This window comes from Sciurus carolinensis, chromosome 19, assembly GCF_902686445.1.
Source record: "Sciurus carolinensis chromosome 19, mSciCar1.2, whole genome shotgun sequence".
NCBI lineage: Eukaryota > Metazoa > Chordata > Mammalia > Rodentia > Sciuridae > Sciurus > Sciurus carolinensis.
This window is the reverse complement of record NC_062231.1, coordinates 12,589,929-12,612,887: the sequence shown is the minus strand read 5'-3', so window position 1 is coordinate 12,612,887 and position 22,959 is coordinate 12,589,929. Positions and strand designations below refer to the sequence as shown.

Here is a 22,959-nt window from a genome sequence, read left to right as displayed (position 1 = left end):
CTCCTCCCTGACCTGGAGGCTCCACCCCGCCCCAGCTGGAGCCCAAACCACCCAGGCCTGCCGCCCTGCCCCCTCCAGGCAGCCGCCAGTGTCCCTTGCCCAGCCCCTGCTGCAAGCTCAGGGCAGCCGTGGGGCATCGGACGTGTGCTTCCTGAGTCTCGGTTTCCTACTATCAGATGGGGACGCGTGTGACGCCTTCCCCACGGGTGGTGGCGAGGATAGACGTGCCGGTGCAGGTATCGTGGCAGCACGGTGCCCGCAGCCTGGTGCGGAGGCAGGAAGTGGTGGCTGTTTCTCTCACTCCTGCCAAGAGTGTCTTGCTGAGCCCTGCCCGGGAAGGTGGCCCGGGAAGGTGGCCCGGGCACTGGTCCCCAGGCGGCAGGCCCACCATCCCCGTAGGATGTCGTCCACTTCTCCGCAGCACACAGCCCGGAGCTGCTGCCCTCCTGCCCACGCTCTTGGCGTCTGGGCCCTGTGCCCACTCCCGGGGGCCTGGGCCACCCTGTGTCCTTTGGCAGGAGCTGGTGCCCCTGTGCTACCGCTGCTCCACCAACAACCCCCTGCTGAACAACCTGGGCAACGTCTGCGTCAACTGCCGCCAGCCGTTCGTCTTCTCCGCCTCTTCCTACGGTGAGTCCCGTCTGGCCATGGCACGGGGCGAGGCCTGAAGGCCCAGAGGTCCTCGCTGGTGACCAGGGCACAGCGCCCCACCCTGCCTGACAGTCACCATCGGGTCACCGAGGCAGGACCAGGGCTGCCCAAACCAGAGCCCGGCGCCTGGCTCAGGCCTGGCCTAGCGGTGCCCGGGGCGGCTGGCGCCCTGCGTTCAGCCTGGGAGGCCGAGGCGGCTCCCAAGTCCCCGCTCCTTCCTGGGGGCCACCCTCAGAAGCCCCTTCCCTCAGGGGAGCCCACTCGACTACGGGGGCAGGAGCAGCTCAGGCCCAGCTCTGTCCTAATCAGGCCCGGCGGCCCACTGGCCCTGGGGAAGCCCGCTGGGGCCACTCTGCTGCCCACGCCTCGCGTGTGGCCTCGAGCATGGGCCGCCCGTCCCCAGGAGCCTGTCCCCACCCCTCCCTGTGCCCAGAGGTGCTGCACCTGGTGGAGTTCTACCTGGAGGAGGGCATCACGGACGAGGAGGCCGTGGCCCTCATCGACCTGGAGGCACCCAGACACAAGCGCGAGAACAGGTGGCAAGAGGTGACCAGCAGCAGTATCCTGTGTGCCGGTCAGGGCCCGCTGACCCGGCCTCGCAGCCCCGGGAAGGCTGCAGTCTCGCCGCAGTGAGGACCAGGGGACAGAGCCGCCAGTCCACAGGCAGACATGGTGAGGGGACCTGGGTCTTCCTGCGAAGGCCTCTCCCCACCCCGGCTCCTGCCGGCCACTCGTGTCTGTCAGCGGCCCCCAGCCTTAGGGTCAGGGACGTAGGTGCGTGTCCACTTACTTCTGTGGGGCAGCTCTGGGGATGGAAGCCAGGGCGCCGGAGGGCGCGACGCCCGCTCACTTTTACTTTTATTTTTTTTTGCGGTGCTGGGGACTGAGCCCGGCACCTCGACCAGCCCAGCTACGTCCCCGGCCCTTTGCTTTATTTTGAGTCAGGGTCTCCGCGTGCCGCCCAGGCTGGCCTCAGTGGCACCCTCCTGCGTAGCTAGGGTGACAGGCGTGCGCCCCGCCAGGCAGTCGGGTCACTCTTGCATGCAAGTGACAGGAACCTCACTCAGGCTGAGCAGAGGCGCAACTCCTCCCGTGGGCGTCTGCTGGCCCTGGGGTGGCCGTCTCCAGGCAGCTCGGCCCATCCCGCGCTTGGTGACGGAGGTAGCCGCCCACAGTGCCAGCCCAGCACCCCGAGAGCCGGTGCTCCTCCCCACCACGTCCGCAGAACCCCAGTGTGCAGCTTCCTGGACACCCAGGGCCACCGTGTCCTCTGGCAGGGGGATGCTCACTGTCCAGGCTGGCCCTGCCCCTAGGCTGGCCCCGAGCAGGGCGTCTCACGCAGTGTCGCTTCCAGCAAACCCCCTCAGGCCGCGTGTTGACAGCAGAGGGGAGGGGCCCCGGGTGGTCTGTTGAAGGAGAGGACATCTGCCTGCCACACGGGCTCAGTGCAGGTGCCAGCAGGTCCTCAGGCCCGAGTTCCCTGCCAGCACCCCCAGGGGTCGTCCCCTGAGAGCCCCTGCGGCCTCTGCCACCCGTCCTCAGCAGAGGGAGGCTCCAGACACCTTCAGGCTACTCTGACCCAGCGGGTCTGTGGGAGCCCTCCCCCGCCCACGCAGTGCCACCTGAGAGGCCAGCCCGGCCTGGCTCCTTCCTGGTCCATGTCCCTCCATCCCTCCAGCTGGGACCACTTTGCTCCCTCCCCACACTCCCTGGAGCCATGGGAGACTCTCAGGCCGTCTGAGGTCCTGTGAATCAGAACCAGCTGGAAGGAGGGTGGCACCTGCCCCTGACCGGCCTCAGTTCTGTCCTTGACCAGAACCCTCCAGACTCCCAGACTCTTAGGCTGGACGAGAGCATGGAGCCCATGGGAGAGGAAGACCCGTTCACCGCCAAGCTCAGCTTCGAGGTGAGGCGCCTCCTGCGTGGGTGCCCAGGCCCGTCAGGAGGCCGCCTTGCGTCCCTTCTCCTGGGCACATGGGGACCCTGAGTTGGGGCACATGGTCACAGTGTCCGGATATGGCGCCGGAGGGAGGGGCAGGACTGCTTCCTGTGGGCTGGCTGCCCCTCTGGCCGGGGAGGAACGTGTGGCTGTCCGCGCGCCTGGGGACGGGAAGCATCCGGGTCCTGGCGGCCACCCGAGTCGGGATCGTGATGCGGTAAACCTGCACCTCCCCGCATCCCCCGCTGCAGCAAGGCGGCTCGGAGTTCGTGCCGGTGGTGGTGAACCGGTCAGTGCTGCGCTCCATGAGCCGCCGGGACGTCCTCATCAAGCGCTGGCCGCGGCCCCTGCAGTGGCAGTACTTCCGCTCGCTGCTGCCCGACGCCTCCATCACCATGTGCCCCTCCTGCTTCCAGGTGCGGCTTCCGGGGCGCCTGCGCCGTTTCTCCATCTCCCAAAGGGTCCCTGGGGAGGCGGGGCGCCTGGGGGCGGGGCATGGGGCGGGCACCTTCTGAGCTGGGGGGAGAGGGGTGTCCCCAGCCCCTCCCTCACTGGCGGTTGGCTGCCATCTGCACGGAGGCCACCTGGCCTGTCGCTCTGCACCTCTCTGAATGGAAGGGGTGTTTTGCGGGGAGTGGGTGCACCTGTGAACTCCCTTCAGAAAGAGCCTCAGTCCCCAGCCTGCGGCCAAAGATCAAAGGCCAAAGGCCTGCTGTTTCTGGCCTTGACTCCGTGGGACGGGCTCAGGGCCGTGACCCGGCTGTCGCCCCCTCCTCAGATGTTCCACTCCGAGGACTACGAGCTGCTGGTGCTTCAGCACACCAGCTGCCCCTACTGCCGCAGGCGCATCGACGACCCCGGCCCCTGACCGCGGAACCACCTGCAGACCCCAGGCCCGGGACGCGAAGGAAGCAAGAGTGCCGGTCAGAAGGCGTCCCCAGCTGAAGCTGTCTTTCAGGGAGGGGCCTGTGCTGCCACAGAATTCCTATTTATGGCATTTCGTGCCTTGTAAATAGCACCAGGAGATGGGAGAGAATGTACATATATTTTCTAAGAAAAAAAAAAAAATCTGTTACTTTGCGAGCGGCTGGAGCTGCGGAGGCAACCTGCCCGAGTCCACGGATCTGTCAGACCAGGAACACGCGCACCGCGCCAACAGATTGCCTCAATAATGACAAATAAAAGGGCTACTTATTTTCATCAGTGTCTGCATTTTAGCAAATCTTCATATTGTCTGCAACTTAATTTCCTTATGCAAAAGTGCACCTGTTTCTAATTTGATCCGAAAGGAACATCGCATTTGTGTGCTCTTAAAATTTAATCTAATCGAAATGGCAATATGGGAAGGGGTAGAGGAGCGGGGACTTCTTTGTTTGTTTATTTTGGTTTAATGGGGATCTGTCTTGACAAGAAAATGAGATACCTGACTCCAAAGAAGATGGTAGAGGTTGAAATAAAGGCTACTCCCCAGAGCTTCTAGAACCTTCCCTCCACTCCCTGCCAGCTTCCTGCCCAGGGAGGGTCTCCAGCACCACTGGGCCATCCTGGTCCCCAAGCAAGTGGGTTGGTTCCCTTTGAGATTCCCAAGTGCTGAGGTCCAAGCCAGGGCCCTGAGCATGGCCGGGGAGCAGGTGAGAAGCTGGGAAAGCAGGCATGCTTCCTGGGGACCTCTCCTGTGCTGGCCACACCCTAGCTGTCATCAGCCCTGCAAGGGGTTCTGATTTGCATTTGGCAGCCAATGGGGAAGGGAGGTGCCAAGGCCCAGGGGCAGCTCAGGGGGAAAGAAGCCAGGGGATTGTCTGTCCCCAAGGTGGAAGCCCACCCCTCAGGACTCCATCTCCATGACACCTTAGGGGTCATCTTGAAGGGGGCGGGGCAGACGTGCCCACGGGAGGGATGAAGAGACCCAGGGTAGAAAAGAGCTGTCATTGCGAAAGTCACCCATGCCCAAGTTGAAGCCCCTTCCCCAGGCTCCCTGCCCCCACCCCGCCAGCCCCCTCCCCTCCTCCCTCCCTCCGCATCTCTCTTTGGAAACCATGGGGGGGAACAAAGAATGGGAGCCAGACAGTTGTGCCAACAGAACTCCTCCGTCGAGCGTCTAATTACTCGCGAGCATGCATGCCTCTCTCTCGCTAAACATTTATTAATGTGTTAGGATTTCCATTAGCGCGTTACTTGAACTGCAGTCATTTGCATATGGCTGGGAAAAAGAAGCTACCCAACAGGCGTCAATCACAGTGACAGATCAGATGGTCTCTGGCTGGAGGCAGGGGGAGGGGGCCGCCTGGGACTCCAGCTCGCATCCTCTCAGCCCGGTGAGAGACGGTCCTGCAGCCACGGGGGCCGGAAGCCGGGTCTGACGGCCGCCGCTCAGTCCCGCACCTTCCCAGACGCGTGGCCTCGTCTAACCCGCAGTGACCGCCAAGGCTGCCCACGACGCCGATGAGGAAACGGAGGCTCGGCGGCTCTTCCTCCAGGAACAGAGTGGTTCATGGTGAACCAAGGCTGGGTGCGCACTCGGGCAGCGCCGGCACCTGAGCACCAGGTCTGGCTCTGTCACCTCCCTGGAGCCGGGTCCAGTCTCCGCCCAGAACTCCAGGACCTCTCCCGCCCCGGAGCACGAGGGCCGGCCTCTGTGCGCATGTGCGGACGGGGCCCAGCGAGGATCCTGAGGACCTGACACTGATGGCAGAAAGGAAGGGGGACAGGGACCGGGGGGTGCCTGGCTGAAGCCGGCAACAGCCCCCGGGGCTCGGGCACAGGGCGACCGATGCCCCTTCTTCCGCGTTGCTGTGGGTCTCTTCCCGGCACAGGGTCTGTGCAGCCAGGACAGAGGACAGCTGGGCCCAGGAAGCCCAGCAAGAAAGCCACCTGGGCTCACCCCCTGACATTCCTCCACCCCGGCTTCAGGACGTCGCCCTCGATTGAGCACGTGGCCTTGTCCGCCCCTGCTGGGACCCTGCGGGCTCCGGGGCCAGCCTGCCCACCCCCAGCCCGCCGCCTGCCCTGAGCTCTTACCCAGGCGGCCACTCTGGGGAGCCCACGGCCGCCCTCCTGGCCCACCTCTCGCTCCTCTGGCCTCAGAGACGCTGGGACTGGCGGCCAGTGGCCATCTCTCCATTTAGCTGCTGGCCCCTGAGACCGGGAGGGGTGTCCTGCGGGGCTGCACCCCGGGTCCCCAGCTCGCAGCAGGCACCCGGCCCTGGAGGGGGTTTGGCAAGGTTAGGGGAGGAGGGGGAGGGAGGAGCGGCCTGTCACCTTCTCTCCTTCCCTTGACATTCTCTGCTCAGTCTAAGGGCTCATTGGTGACGCAGCCAGGTGGCCGTGACGCTAGGCCATGGAGGGGAGGCTGGGAGGAGGGGCTGCTGACCCAGACTTTCCAGCAGAGGCTTAAGGGCCATCGGTGCGCTGACCGTGGAAGTCCCTAATCCTTCCCAAGAGTCAGAGCCCCGTTCCAGGACTCCGGAGGGGCCGGGGCTCCAAGTCCCTGAACGGCTGCCACTGTCTTTAGTCAACCCAGGGCCCGGCCGCTCCCAGGTCCTCAGGGTTCTTCCCCAGCCTGAACCAGGGGCAGCGGCTCGGAAGGTCACTCTCACACCCAGGCTTGGCACGCTCAGGGGGCCCCTCGGACTGCCCGACACCGCAGGGAAAGAACTCAGGCTGCAGGTTCCCCAGGCTGGGCTCAAACGCCAGCTCTGCAAAGGCACCTAAGTCCTCTGAGCCCCAGGCGCCTCGGTGATCAAAGCGGCGTGGGACCCTCCCACGGGGACCAGGGGGACTTGTTCACTCACTGCACCAGTATTTATCGAGCACCTACTAGCGTGGGCTGAGCTCGTGGGTGTCGGCGCCTGCGCTCTAGGGTGACAGGAGCAGGGGGGTCACTAAGAAGATGAATGAGAGCACTGATGTGAGTGATTAAGTATCGTGTAAAAAGTGACTCTGAGCCAGGCGCGGTGGTGCACGCCTACAATCCCAGCCTCTGGAGGCTGAGGCAGGAGGATTGCAAGTTGGAGGCTAGCCTCAGCAACTTAGGCCCTAAATAACTCAGTGAGACCCTGTCTCTAAATAAAATAGAGAAAGGTCTGGGGGTGCGGCTGAGTGGTTAACTGCCTCTGGGTTCAATCCCCAGTACCCCTTCCCCCCAAAATGAGCTTGGCGTGGTCGGGGTCTTGTAGTATAGGGTGGTCAGAAGCAGTTCTCCTTGGACGCGAAGGTTCAGAGATATTATCATCCCTATTTTACAGAGTAGGAAACTGAGACACAGGAAGGAAGGAAGGAAGCTGGCTGCCCAGGATGTCAGAGGTCAGGGGGGACCTAAAGGGGTCACAGTTGGAAGTTCCAGAATCCGGGACGGTGGGGAAAGCAGCCCAGGTTTGTCCTGTAAATAGATGGGTGTGGTCCCCGGCATGTCCCAGTCCCAGCAAAGCGAGGCCCAGAGGGGGGAAGTGGGACTTCCCAGGGTCTCATGGTGACTCAGAGACACGGGCTAGAATCCAGCTCTTCCTCTCAGGGCCTTTCCCCCAGTCCAGCTCCGCTGCCCTCTGGTCGTTCATACTATGGTGTGAAGGGCTGACGTCTCCCCCAGAGCTGTCCTCTGCCGCCAGCAGTGAGGGCTACAGACACCCCGTGAAGCTGCACCGACCACAGTCGCAGCGCAACCTGTCACTGGTTTGTCACGTGACCCGGGTGGCCCACTACAGACTCTGGGCCTCCACCTCTCCATCTGTAAAACAGATACAGCAGATGAGGTCAGAGCAGGTGCCGGGGCCACACGCAGCTCCCTCCAGCCACCGCACACCGTGCCCGGGGGTGGCATCAAACTCCGCCAGCCGGTGGATGAGCCGGGAACCTGCCAGCGTGGCGTCCCTGTTGGCCCCCTGGTCATCTGCCCCCAAAGCCCGCTCTCTTTCACCCCCACGGTGACACCCTGCTGTCCTGGGACCAGCATGGAGTCCACTTGGCAGACTCGCTGACCTTATGTCCCCAGGTCTGCCACAACGTCCAGCTGGGCCTGCTGTCAGGGTCAGCTGCCTTCAGACTGGACCCCCCAGGAGGCCAGGACCACATCTGCACACAGCTGCCCCGGGCTCTCTGTCCCCTGCGTCACCTTTCTGGGCTGGAGATGTGCCCGCTGTCCTCTCAGCCGGGGGCCGTGTTGTCCCACCCTGGCTCTGTGGCCTGTCCCCTGTCCTGCCGCCCCTCCCAGACTGTCCTCCCTGAGTCCTTCCCAGCCCAGAAGCTCCTCTGGGCCGCCCGGTCCCTGCCCATCTTTGCGTCCCCAGCCGCTGCTCATCCGCGTTTCCTGGAGACGCGGAGACGCGCCCTCCCACCTGGCTCCGGGGTCCCCCAGGCCCCGCGTCCAGCTCACACGGGTGGCAGCCCCTGCGCCCACCGTGACCCAGAGTCAGGGTCGCGCGTCGGCCTGAGCCGGGAGGTGTCCTGGGGAGGGACAGAGGGCGCCCTGGTCATCTGGGGGTTCAGAGTCCCGTCCAGAAGGAGGAAAGTAAGAACCAGACGGAAGTCGCTGCTGCTGAGCGGGGGCCGGTCACAGCCTCCCAAGGTCCAGGAGAGGCGGCCCTGGCCAGGAGCCGTCCCGGCCCCGTGTCACCTTGGCCGCTCCTGCAGGTCCCCAGGCCCCCTCGGCGGCGGCGGCGGGGATTAGGGTGATTAGGGCACCCCAATCTCCGCGGTGCTGACTCAGCGCAGCTTAGGGACCGAAGGTCACTTCATAAGGGCCTGGGGGGGGTCGGGCCGGCGTGGAGCGCGGAGCCGGAGGCGCAGCCGGGGCGCAGCCATGAACGGCACGGAGGGCCCCGACTTCTACATCCCCTTCTCCAACGCCTCGGGCGTGGTGCGCAGCCCCTTCGAGGCGCCGCAGTACTACCTGGCCGCGCCCTGGCAGTTCTCGCTGCTGGCCGCCTACATGTCCCTGCTCATCCTGCTCGGCTTCCCCATCAACTTCCTCACGCTCTACGTCACCGTGCAGCACAAGAAGCTCCGCTCGCCGCTCAACTACATCCTGCTCAACCTGGCCGTGGCCGACCTCATGATGGTGCTCTGCGGCTTCACCACCACCGTCTACACCTCGCTCAACGGCTACTTCGTCTTCGGCGTCACCGGCTGCTTCGTGGAGGGCTTCTTCGCCACCCTGGGCGGTAGGAGCCGGGGCGCCCCGGCCTGGGGGCAAATGCCAGGCTTGGGGATGATGACATTTGTTTTTTTCTCTCTTTTTGGGGGGGGATCTGGGATGGCCTCCCCCACTGAGCCGCATCCCCAGCCCTTTTTATCTTTCATTCTAAAAAAGGGGTCTTACTAACTCGGAGTCTTGTGAGAGCACTGAGGCTGGCCTCCGCGGCTCAGTCCTCCTGCCTCAGCCTCCTTTCCCACGGGCACGAGCCGAAACCCTGGGTTTATTCAATCACCAAACACAGTGGAGCTGAGCGCAGTTGCTGTTTATCGGGGGCGGGCACTGAAGGCTGCATTTATTTCAAGTGGCGCTCTTGTCACATTGTACAGCAAGGAATATGGGGTTTGAAGCAGTCCAGGGCTTCACTGCAGCTGGGGAGGGGGTCACACAGGGACGAGAGCCCAGCTGAGTCTGCAGCCTGCATCTTTACGGCCATTCAGCTTTGTGTCCCTCCCAGCCGCTGAGCTGGGTCAGACCCTTCCTGAGCACAGGGAGAAAACTGGACAAGACCAGTCCCCACCCTCCAAGGGAAGTCCCCCGGCCCAGGCGAGGAGCATGGTCTTGTCCTTCGTTCTCTGGGTCTTGGGGAATGGGCTCACCAGCCTCCAGCCTCTACTGAGCTTGGACACTCTGGTGCTGGGATCTCACCCCTTGGGAAGCAGAGAGCCTTGGGGTGGGGAGGCGTTTAGACCCGCGTGGAGATTTCTAGCTTCTAAAGATGCTTTCAAGTGTTTCCTTCAGTCTGACTGGAGACTGGACGGAGACGCCACAGGGAGAGTGGAGCCCATTGAGCAGAGGAGAAAACTGAGGCAGGGAGAGGGGAAGAGACTCATTTTTTTCTTTTTTAAGTACCAGGGAATGAATCCAGGGGCACTTAACCCCTGAGCCACATCTGCAGCCATGTTTTGTATTTTATTTAGAGACAGGGTCTCACTGAGTTGCTTGGGGCCTCGCTAAGTTGCTGAGGCTGGCTTTGAACTCTCGATCCTCCTGCCTCAGCCTCCGAGCCGCTGGGATTACAGGATGTGTCACGGCACCTGGCTGGAAGAGACTAATTGAGGGACATGACAGGGCAGGGACCAGAACCGAGGTCTCCTGACTCAGACCAGGAATGTCTCCCCTGGCCACAGGGAGGCTGGAGAGGTAGGGGACGAAGCCAGGTTGCAGGAAGAGCTCAGTCCTGTCTTTGGCCTCCTTTCTTGGGCTGTGTGCTGCCTCGGTGGGGTTCCCAGGGACTCTCTGTCTAGCTGTGAGTTACTGTCAGTGTTCACAGATCCCCCAGGCTCTGGCCACAAGGTGAGGGGGCCACACAGAGGCAGAACCTTCTCTGCAGGGTTGATCTCAGTTGACAAGTTCTAGAATAAAAATAGCTACTGTTATTTGGTACTGGGGATCGAATCCAGGGGTGCTTAACCCCTGAGCCACATCCCCAGCCCTTTTTCTATTTTTATTTTGAGACAGGGTCTTGCTAAGTTGCTTAGGGCCTCACTAAGTTGCTGAGGCTGGCCTCCAGCTTTCAATCCTCCTTCCCTAGCCTCCCAAATTGTTGAAGTCACAGGCCGGCGCCACCGTGCCCATCGGGAATCATTATTAATGGCGTCCTCTTCTGCCCGTAGAAATCATCCTGGCGTGGTGGATTATTCATAAGGCCAGTCTCTCTATTGATCCGTTAGGGGTGATGTGTAGGGCTGATGTCTGAGGCCCACCGACATTCCTTCTCTGGAATGAGGCATAACCCAGGGCTCTGTGACCCTGCGGACATTGTCCCACAGGAAAGGGGGCAGGAGGGAGCCAGCTCTGGTTTTCATCGACTCTGTGCATCTTCCCGCGGAGACCTCGGCCCGTGGCCCTATAAAATCTCCCGCGGGACTCCCTGACCAACCCAGAACTCTAACCGAATCCAACTTCTCTCCGCTCCGCTTGCCCGTGAGGTCTGCCGGGTGGCCTGCCCGTCACCGTGTCCCCGTCTGGGGAGCATGCTGTCTTTGGACGGGCAGAGGGGCTGGCAGGCGGGGGGCTGACCGTGGCTGACTGCCTTGCAGGTGAAGTGGCCCTGTGGTCCCTGGTGGTCCTGGCCATCGAGCGCTATGTGGTGGTGTGTAAGCCCATGAGCAACTTCCGCTTCGGGGAGAACCACGCCATTATAGGCGTCATCTTCACCTGGATCATGGCCTCGGCCTGCGCGGTCCCGCCCCTCTTCGGCTGGTCCAGGTAACGACACCGGGCAGCAGAGAGGGGTCGGCGGGGCACGATGGTCTCCAGCTCCCTCCATGTACCTGCAAATGCCACGATTTCATTCTTCTTTAAGGCTGAGTAATATTCCACTGTGTATATATGCCACAGTTTCCGTTCATCTGTGGAAGGACGCCTAGGCTGGTTCCACAGCTTAGCTACTGTGAACTGAGCCGCTATAAACATGGATGTGGCTGCGTCACTGTAGTGTGCTGGTTTTAGGTCCTTCGGGTATAAACCGAGGACCGGGATGACTGGGTCATATGTAGGCCAAACCTCCATCTTGGCTGAGCCCGTAATCCTCAACTAAGCCAAGGCCAAATTCCAATCCTCTTTGGTCCAGTGACCCGTAGGCGGCTCCCCCTGACCTTGGACCTCAGCACCCAGAAAAGCCAAGCCTTCCTGGTACAGATAGGGACATTGTGTCCCAATGGGCACTCTGGATTTTTTTCAGGTTAGTCCCATGTCACCGTCCTCAGAAACCTCGGAAACACCCTAACCACATGCCCAAAGGCCTCTCGATTTCTTTTCTTTTTTCTTTTTAGTACCTGGGTTGAACCCAGGGTTGCTTAACCACCGAGCCACATCCCCAGTCCTTTTAAAATATTTTATTAGAGACAGGGTCTTGCTGAGTTGCTTTAGGGCTTAAGTTGTGGAGGCTGGCCTCCAACGTGGGATCCTCCTGCCTCAGCCTCCAGCGCTGCTGGGATGACAGGCGTCCCACTTCGCCCAGCACGCGTCTTGATTTCCGTTGCTGCACAAAGACCCCTTACATGCTTCTGGGTCCATCCTTGGTCTAGAAAATCCTCAGGCAGAGTTCAGTTCTGCAGACGGCCTCTGACACAAGAGTATTGGAAAGATGTTCCCCCCTCACCCCAAACCTCTGCCCTGCAGAACCTGGGGCCTCCGGCGGGTCGGGTGACGGGACAGGGAGGCTCCGTGTGGGTGCAGCCCAGGCTGCAGGCGCGAGCACCGCTCACAGGCGGGGCGTCCCTGGCCCTGTGTCCCCCGCCCGCCGTCCCCAGGTACCTCCCCGAGGGCATGCAGTGTTCGTGTGGGATCGACTACTACACGCCCAAGCCCGAGCTCAACAACGAGTCCTTCGTGATCTACATGTTCGTGGTGCACTTCACCATCCCGCTGATCATCATCTTCTTCTGCTACGGGCAGCTGGTCTTCACGGTCAAGGAGGTAGAGGCCGGGAAAGGAGGTAGAGGCCGGGAAAGGAGGTAGAGGGCGGGGAAGGAGGTAGAGGCTCAGGGAAGGCGGTAGAGGCTGGGGAAGGAGGTAGAGGCCCGTGGAAGGAGGTAGAGCCTCGGGGGAAGGAGGTAGAGGCCCATGGAAGGAGGTAGAGGCTGGGGAAGGAGGTAGAGGCCCATGGAAGGAGGTAGAGGCCTGTGGAAGGAGGTAGAGGCCCCGCCCACTTGCCCGGCCTCCACCTGGGCAGCCCGGGACCCTCGCTGGACACCCGGCCCTGTGTCCCCGCAGGCTGCCGCCCAGCAGCAGGAGTCGGCCACCACCCAGAAGGCAGAGAAGGAGGTGACCCGCATGGTCATCATCATGGTGATCGCCTTCCTCATCTGCTGGGTGCCCTACGCCAGCGTGGCCGTGTACATCTTCACGCACCAGGGCTCCGACTTCGGCCCCATCTTCATGACCATCCCGGCCTTCTTTGCCAAGAGCTCCGCCATCTACAACCCCGTCATCTACATCATGATGAACAAGCAGGCAGGTCCCGGGGGCGGGAGGGGCCGGTCGCCCAGGCCAGAGGCGCCTGGTGGCAGGGGACAGTGGGGAGGGACCTCCCTGGGGTCTCACCTGGGAGCTCGGGCTGGGTGCAGATCTCACCCTCCCCGTGGCCGCGCCACCTGCATCTCTTTATTTTCATTTATTTTTATTTCTTAACTTCCATCTATTTATTTATTTCATTATCTTTTTTTTGAACAGTGATAGACATTTGAAACAATTTTCACACGTATATAGGGTAATAATGCCTGTCTCAACCTACTGTCCCTCCCCTCCGTACAATCCAAAGTCCCTTCATTCTTCCCTACCCACCCCCCACTATGGATCAGCCTCCGCTTATTGGAGAAAACATTCAGCCTTTGGTTTTGGGGGATTGGCTTCTTTCACTTAGCATGATCTTCTCCAGTTCCGTCCATTTACCTGCAAATGCCATCATTTCATTCTTCTTTAAGGCTGAGTAATATTCCATTGTGTACGCGTACCACAGTTTATTCATCCATCTGCGTAACCTGCGTCTCTAACAAGCCCTCCAGGGGTGTCCCTGACACTCAAGTGTGAGAAGCTCCAGTCCAAGTGGTTCTGGAAGCCTGATTTAAAAGTCAAATAGTATAACCTAATTAGGCGCCTGCCTAATAAGCCCAGTAATTCAGGAGACTGAGGCAAGAGGATCGGAAGTTCAAGGCTAGTCCCAGCCACTTAGGGAGATCCTGTCTCAAAAAATAAAAAGGGCTTGGGATTAGCTCAGTGGTAGAGTACCTCTGGGTTCAATCCCCAGTACCAAAAATAAAAAAATAAACATGATGTAAAGTTTTAGAACATTAAAGGTATTTAAGTTGAATACGTGGAAAGTTACTGGTACACTCTCTCCTTATAAGACATGAACCTTTTGTTACTTATCTGAGATGCACTTGTACATCAGGTAATAAGTCTATTCAATAAGTCTTGCCAGCACTGTTTCCTAGACTTACCAGAGATCTACAGGCATGCTTTGATTTCCTTGGTTGGTGCTGTTAACCAGTACACCTGTTAAAGGAAGGACCCGTGTAATTATGGTTATCCTATAGAGCCAAGAATCCTAAATTTCACTTCAGAAGTGGATGGTTGTTGGGCACAGTGGCACGCACCTGTCATCCCAGTGGCTCAGGAGGCTGAGGCAGGAGGATCTTAAGTTCAAGGCCAGCCTCAGCAACTTAGCGAGGCCCTGTCTCAAAATACAAAATAAAAAGGGCTGGGGATGTGGCTCAGTGGTAAAGTGCCCCTGGGTTCCATCCCTGGGGTCAAAATAAATAAAGTCAAACAATCCCACGCCTGGGAAGGGGACGGTCCTGGTCTCCATACAGCTGAACAAAGCGTATTCTGAAGGCCAAAGGATCAAGTGATCTAGTAACAAAATTCGTGGGTTTCTCCTCAGAATCCCTGGTGGGGAACTGATCTCTGCAGTTAGGTGACTGACTGTAAATGCCGGCTCTGCTGTTACCTAGCTGTGTGACCTCAGGCTGGTCAAGTCACCTCTCTGGGCTTCAGTTTCCTCCCCCCTAGAAAGGACAAAATTCCATGCTCTTGAGTTGAGTGAGGTAATTCATTCTCTTGGCACATGGAGGATGCCGTGGAATGACCTTGGTGACCAAGGTCCTTTGCGTCGCGTTCCTGGTGTCTCTGCGGCGCAGGGGACGTACACTCAGCAAGTTCCCTTCAGAGAGCGGGATTTGAGAGGGGCATGCAGGGGTCAGAGGCAGATCACACTGACCATGCCGGTTTCTGCACTCTGGGGACAACCTGGCCCTGACTCTGTCCCCTTGGCCTTCCAGTTCCGGAACTGCATGCTCACCACCATCTGCTGCGGCAAGAACCCACTGGGTGACGACGAGGCCTCTGCCACCGTTTCCAAGACGGAGACCAGTCAGGTGGCCCCGGCCTAAGCCCTGCCAAGGACTCCACGGCCGAGTCTCCCATCCCCCGCACCCATCCCCAGCCACAGCCACCCCGGCAGGAGCGGCGCCTGTCGGAAGGAGGTCACACAGACTCCCCGGGTTCGTTTGCTTTTAAAGAATTCAGGAGAGCCAGGCGCCCTGGCGCACGCCTGTCATCCCAGCGGCTTGGGAGGCTGAGGCAGGAGGATCTCAGGTTCAAAATCAGCCTCAGCAATTTAGTGAGGCCCTAAGAGACTCAGTGAGATCCTGTCTCTAAATAAAAAATAAAAAGGGCTGGGATGTGGCTCAGTGGTTAAGCACCCCTGGGTTCAATCCCCAGTACTAAAAAAAAAAATAATGAGAAGGGAAAAAATGAGGATCCCCATTAATTTCAGGGACAGCCTGAGAAGGGACATCCACCAAGACCACCCCCAATCTTAGGTCCCTTGGTTCCCAGGGGTCCCCTATTTCCCTGTAACTCATCTCTCAGAAGCACGAGAACTCTCGCTCTCTGGAAAAGGGTCCCAGCTTAGGGTTAAGTGTCTAGCACAGAATAAGGCACACAGTAGGTGCTTAATAAATGCTAGATGGATGAAGGAAGGAATGGGTGAAGGAGTGAATGAAGGAGTGAATGAAAGCAAGAATAGGAGAACACACACATCCGTCCTCTCAGACCTCCCCGTCCCCAGCAGAAGTGACATGGTGGCCCTTGACTTGTTCCTCCCTAGCTGGGACTCACTTCCTTCCCAACACTCAGCTGCTGCAAACACCGAATGTGATTGTGTGTGTGAGTGTGTGTGTGTGTGTGTGTGTGTGTGTTTAAGCACTTTGTAAATAGACTAGCTATACAGATGGACGTTAACGTTATCAATGACATCAGCCAGTACAATTAATTAATGACGATGGTCATTTCTGCAAGTGACCATCTGGGAACTGGGCAAGGCCCCAAGCATTCAGACCACGGGGTTTTCCCCACCCTCTGCAGGTTTTTGAAAATTAGCCAGGCATTGAGTCCAGACAAGGACTGGGGACGGGCTGGTGGCTGCCAGGAAGGGACAATAACAGGAAAGCAGAGTACTGTCATTAGACCTGAGAAAACAACACTGAGTCTGGGGGCTGGAGTCAAGGTCTGGGGTCTCCCCTCCAGCGCGGAGCCCCTGGCCCAGAGCCTCCTCTTCCCAGTGCAGAATATGGACATGCTTTGGGTTTCCGGAAACTTTGCTCTTCAGCCCAGGACCAGTATGAACCTTCTAGAAGCCACATTAACCTGGCCATACTTAAGGAAGTGCTGAGTCCCCAGCACCATTTTCTAAGCTTGAAGACCTTAGAAATGAAAATTAGGAAATAGCCAGGCGCCCCTTCCCTGGGGATGTTCCTAGGTCCCCGTTCCCAGCTCCCTGGATGGATGAGCCTGTCCCAGCAGCTGCTGGTCCATTCTCCGTCCTGGAGAGTCTGTGGGCTAGCTGGGACTCTGGGACATCAGAAATGAGCTTCCTCAGAAGCTGCTCCCCGGCCCCATTTCCACATCACCAAAGCGGGACGTTCTAGCTCTCTCCAGCTCTGCCTGGGGACCAAGACAACTTGAGGCATTAAAAGCTCAGCTCTTATACTTGGCATGAGCAGTGGTGGTTTTTTACTCTAAAGCTATTTCCCAGCAGGATGGCAGCTTCCTCCTGATCCCTGGCCCTGGGTGACTGGATTGGCCAAGGGGCAGAGACGAGTGGCCCACAGCCCCTCAGGGGTGAGGGGAGGGAGCAGCCTCTGAATGGAGGAAACCTAACCTGGGAATCCAAGGGGCCCAGGTGACTTGTGAAGCCAGGAGCACATTTTATTATCTAAGTTTTCTTTTCTTTTTTCTCTTCTCTTCTCTTTCTTCCTCCTCCTCCTTTTCTTCTTCTTCTTCTTCTTCTTCTTCTTCTTCTTCTTCTTCTTCTTCTTCTTCCTCTCTCTCTCTCTCTCTCTCTGTCTCTCTCTCTCTCTCTCTCTCTCCCTTCTTTGTACTGGGGGTTGCACTAAGAGGCACTTGACCACTGAGCCACATCCCCAGGGTCTCACCAAGTGGCTTAGGGCCTCACTGAGTTGCTGAGGCTGGCTTTGAACTCGAGATCCTCCTGCCTCAGCCTCCTGAGATGCTGGGGTGACAGGCATGTGCCATGGTGCCCAGCTCTCTAAGTTTCCTTATCTGGTTAAATACTCTCTTCTATGCTGCAGATGGTCACTCACTTTGGCACTAACAGGCTCAGAGGTGGCCTTCCCAAAGACCCCACCCCAGGAGGATCAGGATGGAGAAACACCTGCTAAGAGAAATTCCATGTTCCAAGGCAGGAAAGTGTGCAGGAGCCCAAGATGGAAGAATCTCAGTGCCATGGGAGTGGGGCAAGTGACATCTGGGGTGTTGATCATGGCCAGTCTTTGCTATGTCCCTAGAGATGTCAGCCAGGATGACTTTGGTTGCACGTGATGGGAAATCCAACTCCATGGGTCTGAAGCCAAAGGGAGACGTTATTGGCTTACATCAATTAAAAGCCCAGGGCTTCAGGCACAGCTGGATTCTGGGGCTCCATGACGTGATCAGCTCTGTCTCTCCTTCTGTTTTTCCTCTGTTTTTCCTCCATTTCCCTCTGTTTCATTCAGAGGCCAACTGTTCCCAAGAGGGAGCAGAAAGAGCCCCAGCAATTCCAAGCTCAGCAAGTGCTGCAGAAAGTGAGCTTCTCCATTCTCATTAGGATGACTAAGGTCCCAAGCAAGGTGCTTATTGGCCAGACCCAGGTCACCTGATCACCTCTAAGCCAATCACTGTGGCCGGGGTGGGAATTCATCCCCTGATTGGCCAGGCTCAGGTCATCTGATCACCCCTAAGCCAATCACTGTGGCCGGGGTGGGAATTCATCCCCTGATTGGCCAGGCCTGGATCACCTGATCATTCTTAGGCATCCAGGATGGAGTCAACCTGACCTAAGCCCAGCAGCGTGAGGGTGGGAGAGGTGGGTCGCCCCAAAGAAGCCCAGGGGAGCTGTTTCCCAAAGGAGGAGGTTAGGTGGCCGAGGAAACAGAGCCACCATCAATCAGCCCAGAGGGACGGGCTCTAGTCAGTGATGTCCCGGCACGTGGTTAGACCAGGCCTCCCTCCCTCCCTCCCTCCCTGGGACACCAGGGCTGAGTCCTATGGCTGGTCGCTGGCTGTGCTGGGCCCGGGGTGGCAGTGAGCAGGACAGTCACGTTTTAACTGCCCCGTTTTGTCCTAGCCCCGCGCTCCCTGACCCCAGGCGGCTTATTTTGAGGAGCGGTACGTTTGTCTTGGATCATGTCTGGGGAAACATTTTCCTGACAGACGAGAATGTTCTGTTTCTTCCTGGTGGAGAGAGTGGCCCCTTCACTCCCGAATGGACAGTGGATCCAGCAGCCTCTTAGAGGGAGGCAAGAGCTGCTGGGTGTAAGTTGCAGGAAGGGTGTCCCCACCTCGAACCCAGGCTCCAGGCATCCAAGACATTTATGGAGCACCTAATGTATACAATTCACTCAACCAAATCCCAGGAAACCGCCCCAGGCCAGAATGTTTTAGGGACTCAGATGGATTCCAGGAAGCAGGTGCCACCAAGCTCTCTCACTCCAGTATAGAGACACACGTCCCTGACCACCCAAGTTGTCCCCAAAAAGACAGCGTGTGGCCTTCCCAGCTGTGTGGCCTCAGGGAAAGGCTCTGAACCGCTACACGCACAAGGCGCCTTATACGAACAGGGGAGAATCATTCCACTTGGTAGGACTTTCTAAAGGGACTAATGAGATTGTTGCTATAAAGGATTCTGTGCAAAGTAGGTGTTCAGTTAAATGTGAGTTTCCTCCCCAGAGGTGACACTAAGAGAGACAGCCCCAGAGTGGTGGGAGAGAGACAGGAGGAGAGATTAATATAAAGGGGGAGAGTCTCAGAAAGGAGGGGAGCAAGAGCTAACTGCCCCCAATATTCATTCCCATCCCTTCCCTTCCATGAATAATATCCTTCTACATTATAGCTGGGCACTCAGCCCAAGACAGCATGTCCCAGAGTCCCTCGCTCTTGTGATGGTCTGGTCATTGGAGTCTACTCAGAAGTGACGTGCACAGTCTCTGGGTTGCACATTTCAGAGAATGAAAGTATACCCTCCACTTCTTTTCTTTTTTCCTTCCTGCTGGATGAAATGTAGTCGTGATGACCGGAGCTGCAGCAGGCATGTTGGACCATGAGATAGACTCTGAGGACAGAATGACAAAGCATAAAGAGAAAGAGCGTGGCTCTTCCACGCTGCCTTACCAACTCTGGATGACACACGTGAAGAGCTTCATGAGGGAATGGTTTCACGCTTAAGCTGCTGTTACTTTTGGAGTTACAGCTGATTTCTTAACTTCCTGACTGTAGTCCAGGGTCTGAACTCAGGTCCCCTCTGACCGTCAGCTTCTTCATCTATAAATAAAATAGTAAAGATATGTAAAGATGTCTGACCTGACAGGGGGGGAAAAAAGATAAGAAATTTACATGGATACCAAATGTGGCAGCTGTTACCTTTGGTACATTTATTGACCTAAAATCAGGACATAAATGTCACAAATGTCCTGATGGTACAGGGGCTGGAGCAACGCTTTATAACTGCTTCAAAAAGTTCAGAAGTACAACCTGCAGAACAGTAGGACGGTCCACAGGTAGGAGTTCACTGTTCCAAGTCAGCAACGAAGTTTTTAGCAGAAGTTCAACCTCACACAGGCCTCAGGGGGAAAAAAATTAAGGGGAAAGGACATCAAGTCCCGAGCTCTTTGCAGCAGGCGGGTGCCTGGCTCATGATTACCATTTCCCTGGAAAATGGCAATCCCCTGGAGGAATTTTTAGATCACGCAGCACATTTTAGAACGTCTTCCCTCTGCATGCAAACCTCTCTCTTGGCATAGCCCGGGAGCGGGGTTTCGGCGGAAGCTCGTGGGAATGTTTATGTCACTTTTTCTGTATTTCTGCATTCTTGGAGATGACCCGCAAATGGGACTGACACAGCTGCCCCCGAGCCGCCCGCTTCCGTGTGCCCCTCTGCCTCATCTCGGGCTCTGGTGTGGATCCAGGAGCTGGGGTTGGATCTCCTTCCACTCAGCCAAGCTGGACTCTGGTGCAGGAACTTCCACAGGGTAGCGATGAGTATTAGGCCCCTGCTGTATGCCAGGCATCATGCCTGGCACTGGGGATACCACCAGGAGCAGGACAGACAGGCCCCGCCTTACCCCCAGAGCTCAAGGGTGAGGGACAGGTAAAGCAGAATTGTAACTTGGAATGCTAGAAGCACCTGGGAGGTAACTCCAGGAGTGGCAGCATCCTGACCCTCTAGGGGTCAGGGAAGCCTTTTCCAAGGCCAAGAGGGTGAGTGGGAAATATTCCAGAGAAGGTAGGTAGGGCTGAAGGTGGGTTTTCTAGGTCAAGCGTATCAGTTAGCTAGTGCTGCAAGACAAACAGTCCCAGGATTCAGGGTGTCTCAGTTAGCTAGTGCTGCAAGACAAACAGTCCCAGGATTCAGGGTGTCTCAGTTAGCTAGTGCTGCAAGACAAACAGTCCCAGAATTTGTGACTTGAAACAGCGAACCACACAGCACTGCTCGCAACTCTGTGGATTACCTGGATGGTTCTGCTGATCTGGATCAAGCCTGGATGATCTCTATTGGGATCATTCAAGCATCCAGTCAACAGGAAAGTTGGCTGGGGACCAGTTGGTTAGCCAACTATTGGCCAGACAACAGGGGTGACTGGGCAATGGGCCTCTCAGCACCCAGCAGGCTAGCTCAGGCTCATTTACATGGCAGTGAGACCTGCGTGACATCACTTCCACCATATTCTGTTAATCAAAGCAAGTTGCAAGACCAGCTCAGAGTTAAGGAAAGTCCCACTGCAGATCAGCATGGATGTGGGCAGGGGTGAAAAACTGGGGCCATGTTTGCATTAATGTGACACAGAGAGGAAGCACAAAGGGTGATGCCCGTTTCAAGAGCCACCTTGTGGTCCCTTCCTCCCTCCCTCCCTCCCTCCCTTCCTTTTGTCCTTTGTTGAACCCAGGGCCTGGTAAACACTATGCACACACTGCCACTGAGCTACATCCCACACCCCACAGTGTGCTTGAATTGTGGAATTCAAGCGAAAAGAGGGTGCCAAAAGCCAGACTGAAGAGCTCAACTTTTACCCAAGGGCAATAGGGAGCCATGGAAGGTACTGGGGGAAGAGCAAGGTTCAATTTCACTTCAGAGCATTTTGAGGGGCTCAGCCTGCTCAATGTGAACCTCTGGTAATGGAGAGTTCTCTGGGAACATTTCAGCAATAGGGAGACCACAGATGAAAAGAAAAAATGTAAGTCTGTCTTAAACCCACACCTTCCAAATCTTATTGCTTCTTCAGAGGTAATCACTGCTATAATGATGGTATGAAGCTTTTTCAGACCTTCTGTGTCTTCACATGCACACACACACATGCACACACACACATGCACACACACACATGCACACACCACACATTTTGTCTTCTCAGAAGTGGGAGCCTAGTATACATCCTTGCTCATCCATTTTCACAGCTGTATACTATTCCACCATGTGGCTCTCCCACAGTTGATTTCTCCTCCCTCTTCTTAATGGGCATTTAGATGGTTTTAAATTTCTGCTGAGATTGCAGTAAAGCAGCGAACATTCTTGCACAACAGGGTAAGTGTCCCTCAGTGTACACTTTCTCCCTAACATAGAACGGGTGGGCGGTCGGACATGTCCATCTTGAGTTCTATTAGACGTTCTTGAACGGCTGCCTGAGCTGCCTGCCAATTCACCCGCCCAGCTGCTGTGCATTTTGACACATCTTTTGACAGTCAGCATTGACAGACACTTAAATATTTGTCATCTGCTCTGTGTGAAATATAACCTCGCCCTCATTTTAACCCACCTAGTCATTTTTGGATGGCTGCAAACATAGTCTACAGACAAGAAATAATCTCACCAGGACCCCTGTGATCTACTTGGAAGTTACTTCTAAATTTTTTCCCCCAAATACTGCAGCAGAATTTCCAGGAGAGAGCAGTCAGCTGCTGGGCTCCCGGGATGCCTGCCCCAGTGGCTGGGCTCCAACATACACCCCCAGCAGGGGCTGCCGGGACCCGTCTCCCCACATCTTTGCCAACATTTCAACTTTTGTCATTTTGACGGGGAACATAGTATCTTAGAGTTGTCTCGATTTGAATTTCCTCGAATGCCAAGGAGGAAGAGCGTATATCCTCCTGGCATCTTTTCTGGTGAATGGTCTACTCCGATTGCTTATCCATTTTCTCAATGGACAGGATCCTTATTGATGAAGATTTCTGCCGGGCAACTTCTTCACCCCTTCGTGATGTCTTTCCTAAAAGACAAGACAGAAGGGAGGTATTGGTGCTGGGCGCTCGCTGCAAGTCAGGCCTGTAATCTCAGTGACTCAGGAGGCTGAGGCAGGAGGATGGCAAAGTGGAGGCCAGCTTCAGTCACTTAGCAAGATCCTGTCTCAAAATAAAAAAATACAAAGGGCTGGGGATGTGGCTCAGCCGTAAAGCACCCCTAGGCTCAATCCTCAGTACCCCCTCCCCAAAAAGAAAAGAAGGGCACTGGCTTCAAGTGCTTTATTATCCTCAGGAGTCCTGACCCGGGGGGCGTCTGGTATGGGCGAACCCCACTGGTCGTTCGCCTGACTTTTTGAAGAACTGAGGCTGGTGGTGGCCCAGGGACAGCAACAGAGGCTGGACAGGCTTATCACCCAACGGCCACCTTGCTAACTCAGGTGCTCCCAGTTCACCACCTCGGCCCCAGGCGCGGCTCAGGGTGGTCTGCGCCTCATCAGGGCTAATTGGGGGGCGGGGCGAGTTGAAGGTGTAGAAGAGGAGGCGGCGGCAGTGGCCTCAGCCTCAGCCCGCAGCCGCCTGCCCCATGGCTCCCAGATGGGTCACCAGTGACGCCCCCGTCCCCTCTAGCACCCCTCCGGAGCCATCTGCGCCTCCTGGGTCTGCGAAGCCAGGTAAGCAAGGGGCAGCCCCCGCCGGGAGCCCTGCTCCCCTCCGCTCCCCGCCTGACCCCAGCCCTGGCCCCAAGCCTGGACCCAAGTGACCCCTTGGCAAAGAGCTAATGCCACAGCCCCGGCCAGGGAGGCCCGGCCTGGGGGAGAGGGTGGCCTGCGAGGGCTCAGAGGCCAGCGGGGTCTGCCCAGCTGCAGCCCCTGCATCCTGGGCCGGGAGCCCGGCCGCAGCTGCAGGCCATGGAGCAGGAGCCGGGAAGCCCGCCAGGCGCCTG

General features: G+C 57.5%; 2 protein-coding genes across 11 annotated transcripts in view; both read left to right on the top strand.

Moving 5' to 3' along the window:
- Nucleotides 1-3,790, top strand: part of Ift122 (intraflagellar transport 122) — a 62,057-nt gene extending 58,267 nt beyond the window's left edge. For 4 of the 10 annotated variants that reach the window (XM_047534679.1, XM_047534678.1, XM_047534676.1 and 1 more), the window contains 5 exons: nucleotides 519-630; nucleotides 1,085-1,210; nucleotides 2,478-2,557; nucleotides 2,842-3,006; nucleotides 3,369-3,790. In XM_047534679.1, the coding sequence (XP_047390635.1) occupies nucleotides 519-630; nucleotides 1,085-1,210; nucleotides 2,478-2,557; nucleotides 2,842-3,006; nucleotides 3,369-3,458 (573 nt within the window). In that variant the 3' untranslated portion in view covers nucleotides 3,459-3,790. The other 6 variants (XM_047534677.1, XM_047534675.1, XM_047534673.1 and 3 more) reach the window with 3 other exon arrangements.
- A 4,594-nt stretch (nucleotides 3,791-8,384) lies between these two features.
- Nucleotides 8,385-14,674, top strand: Rho (rhodopsin). Its single transcript, XM_047534807.1, has 5 exons — nucleotides 8,385-8,745; nucleotides 10,820-10,988; nucleotides 12,035-12,200; nucleotides 12,498-12,737; nucleotides 14,564-14,674. Exons 1-5 carry the CDS (start codon nucleotides 8,385-8,387, stop codon nucleotides 14,672-14,674), a joined length of 1,047 nt encoding a protein of 348 aa, XP_047390763.1.
- Nucleotides 14,675-22,959: the final 8,285 nt, after the last annotated feature.

Bases quoted from the DNA above. Each gene is read 5' to 3' on its own strand.
- Rho (XM_047534807.1), top strand. From the start codon at position 8,385: ATGAACGGCACGGAGGGCCCCGACTTCTACATCCCCTTCTCCAACGCC. The intron at 8,746-10,819 runs GTAGGAGCCGGG...ACTGCCTTGCAG, and splicing joins CTTCTTCGCCACCCTGGGCG to GTGAAGTGGCCCTGTGGTCC. The intron at 12,201-12,497 runs GTAGAGGCCGGG...GTGTCCCCGCAG, and splicing joins TGGTCTTCACGGTCAAGGAG to GCTGCCGCCCAGCAGCAGGA.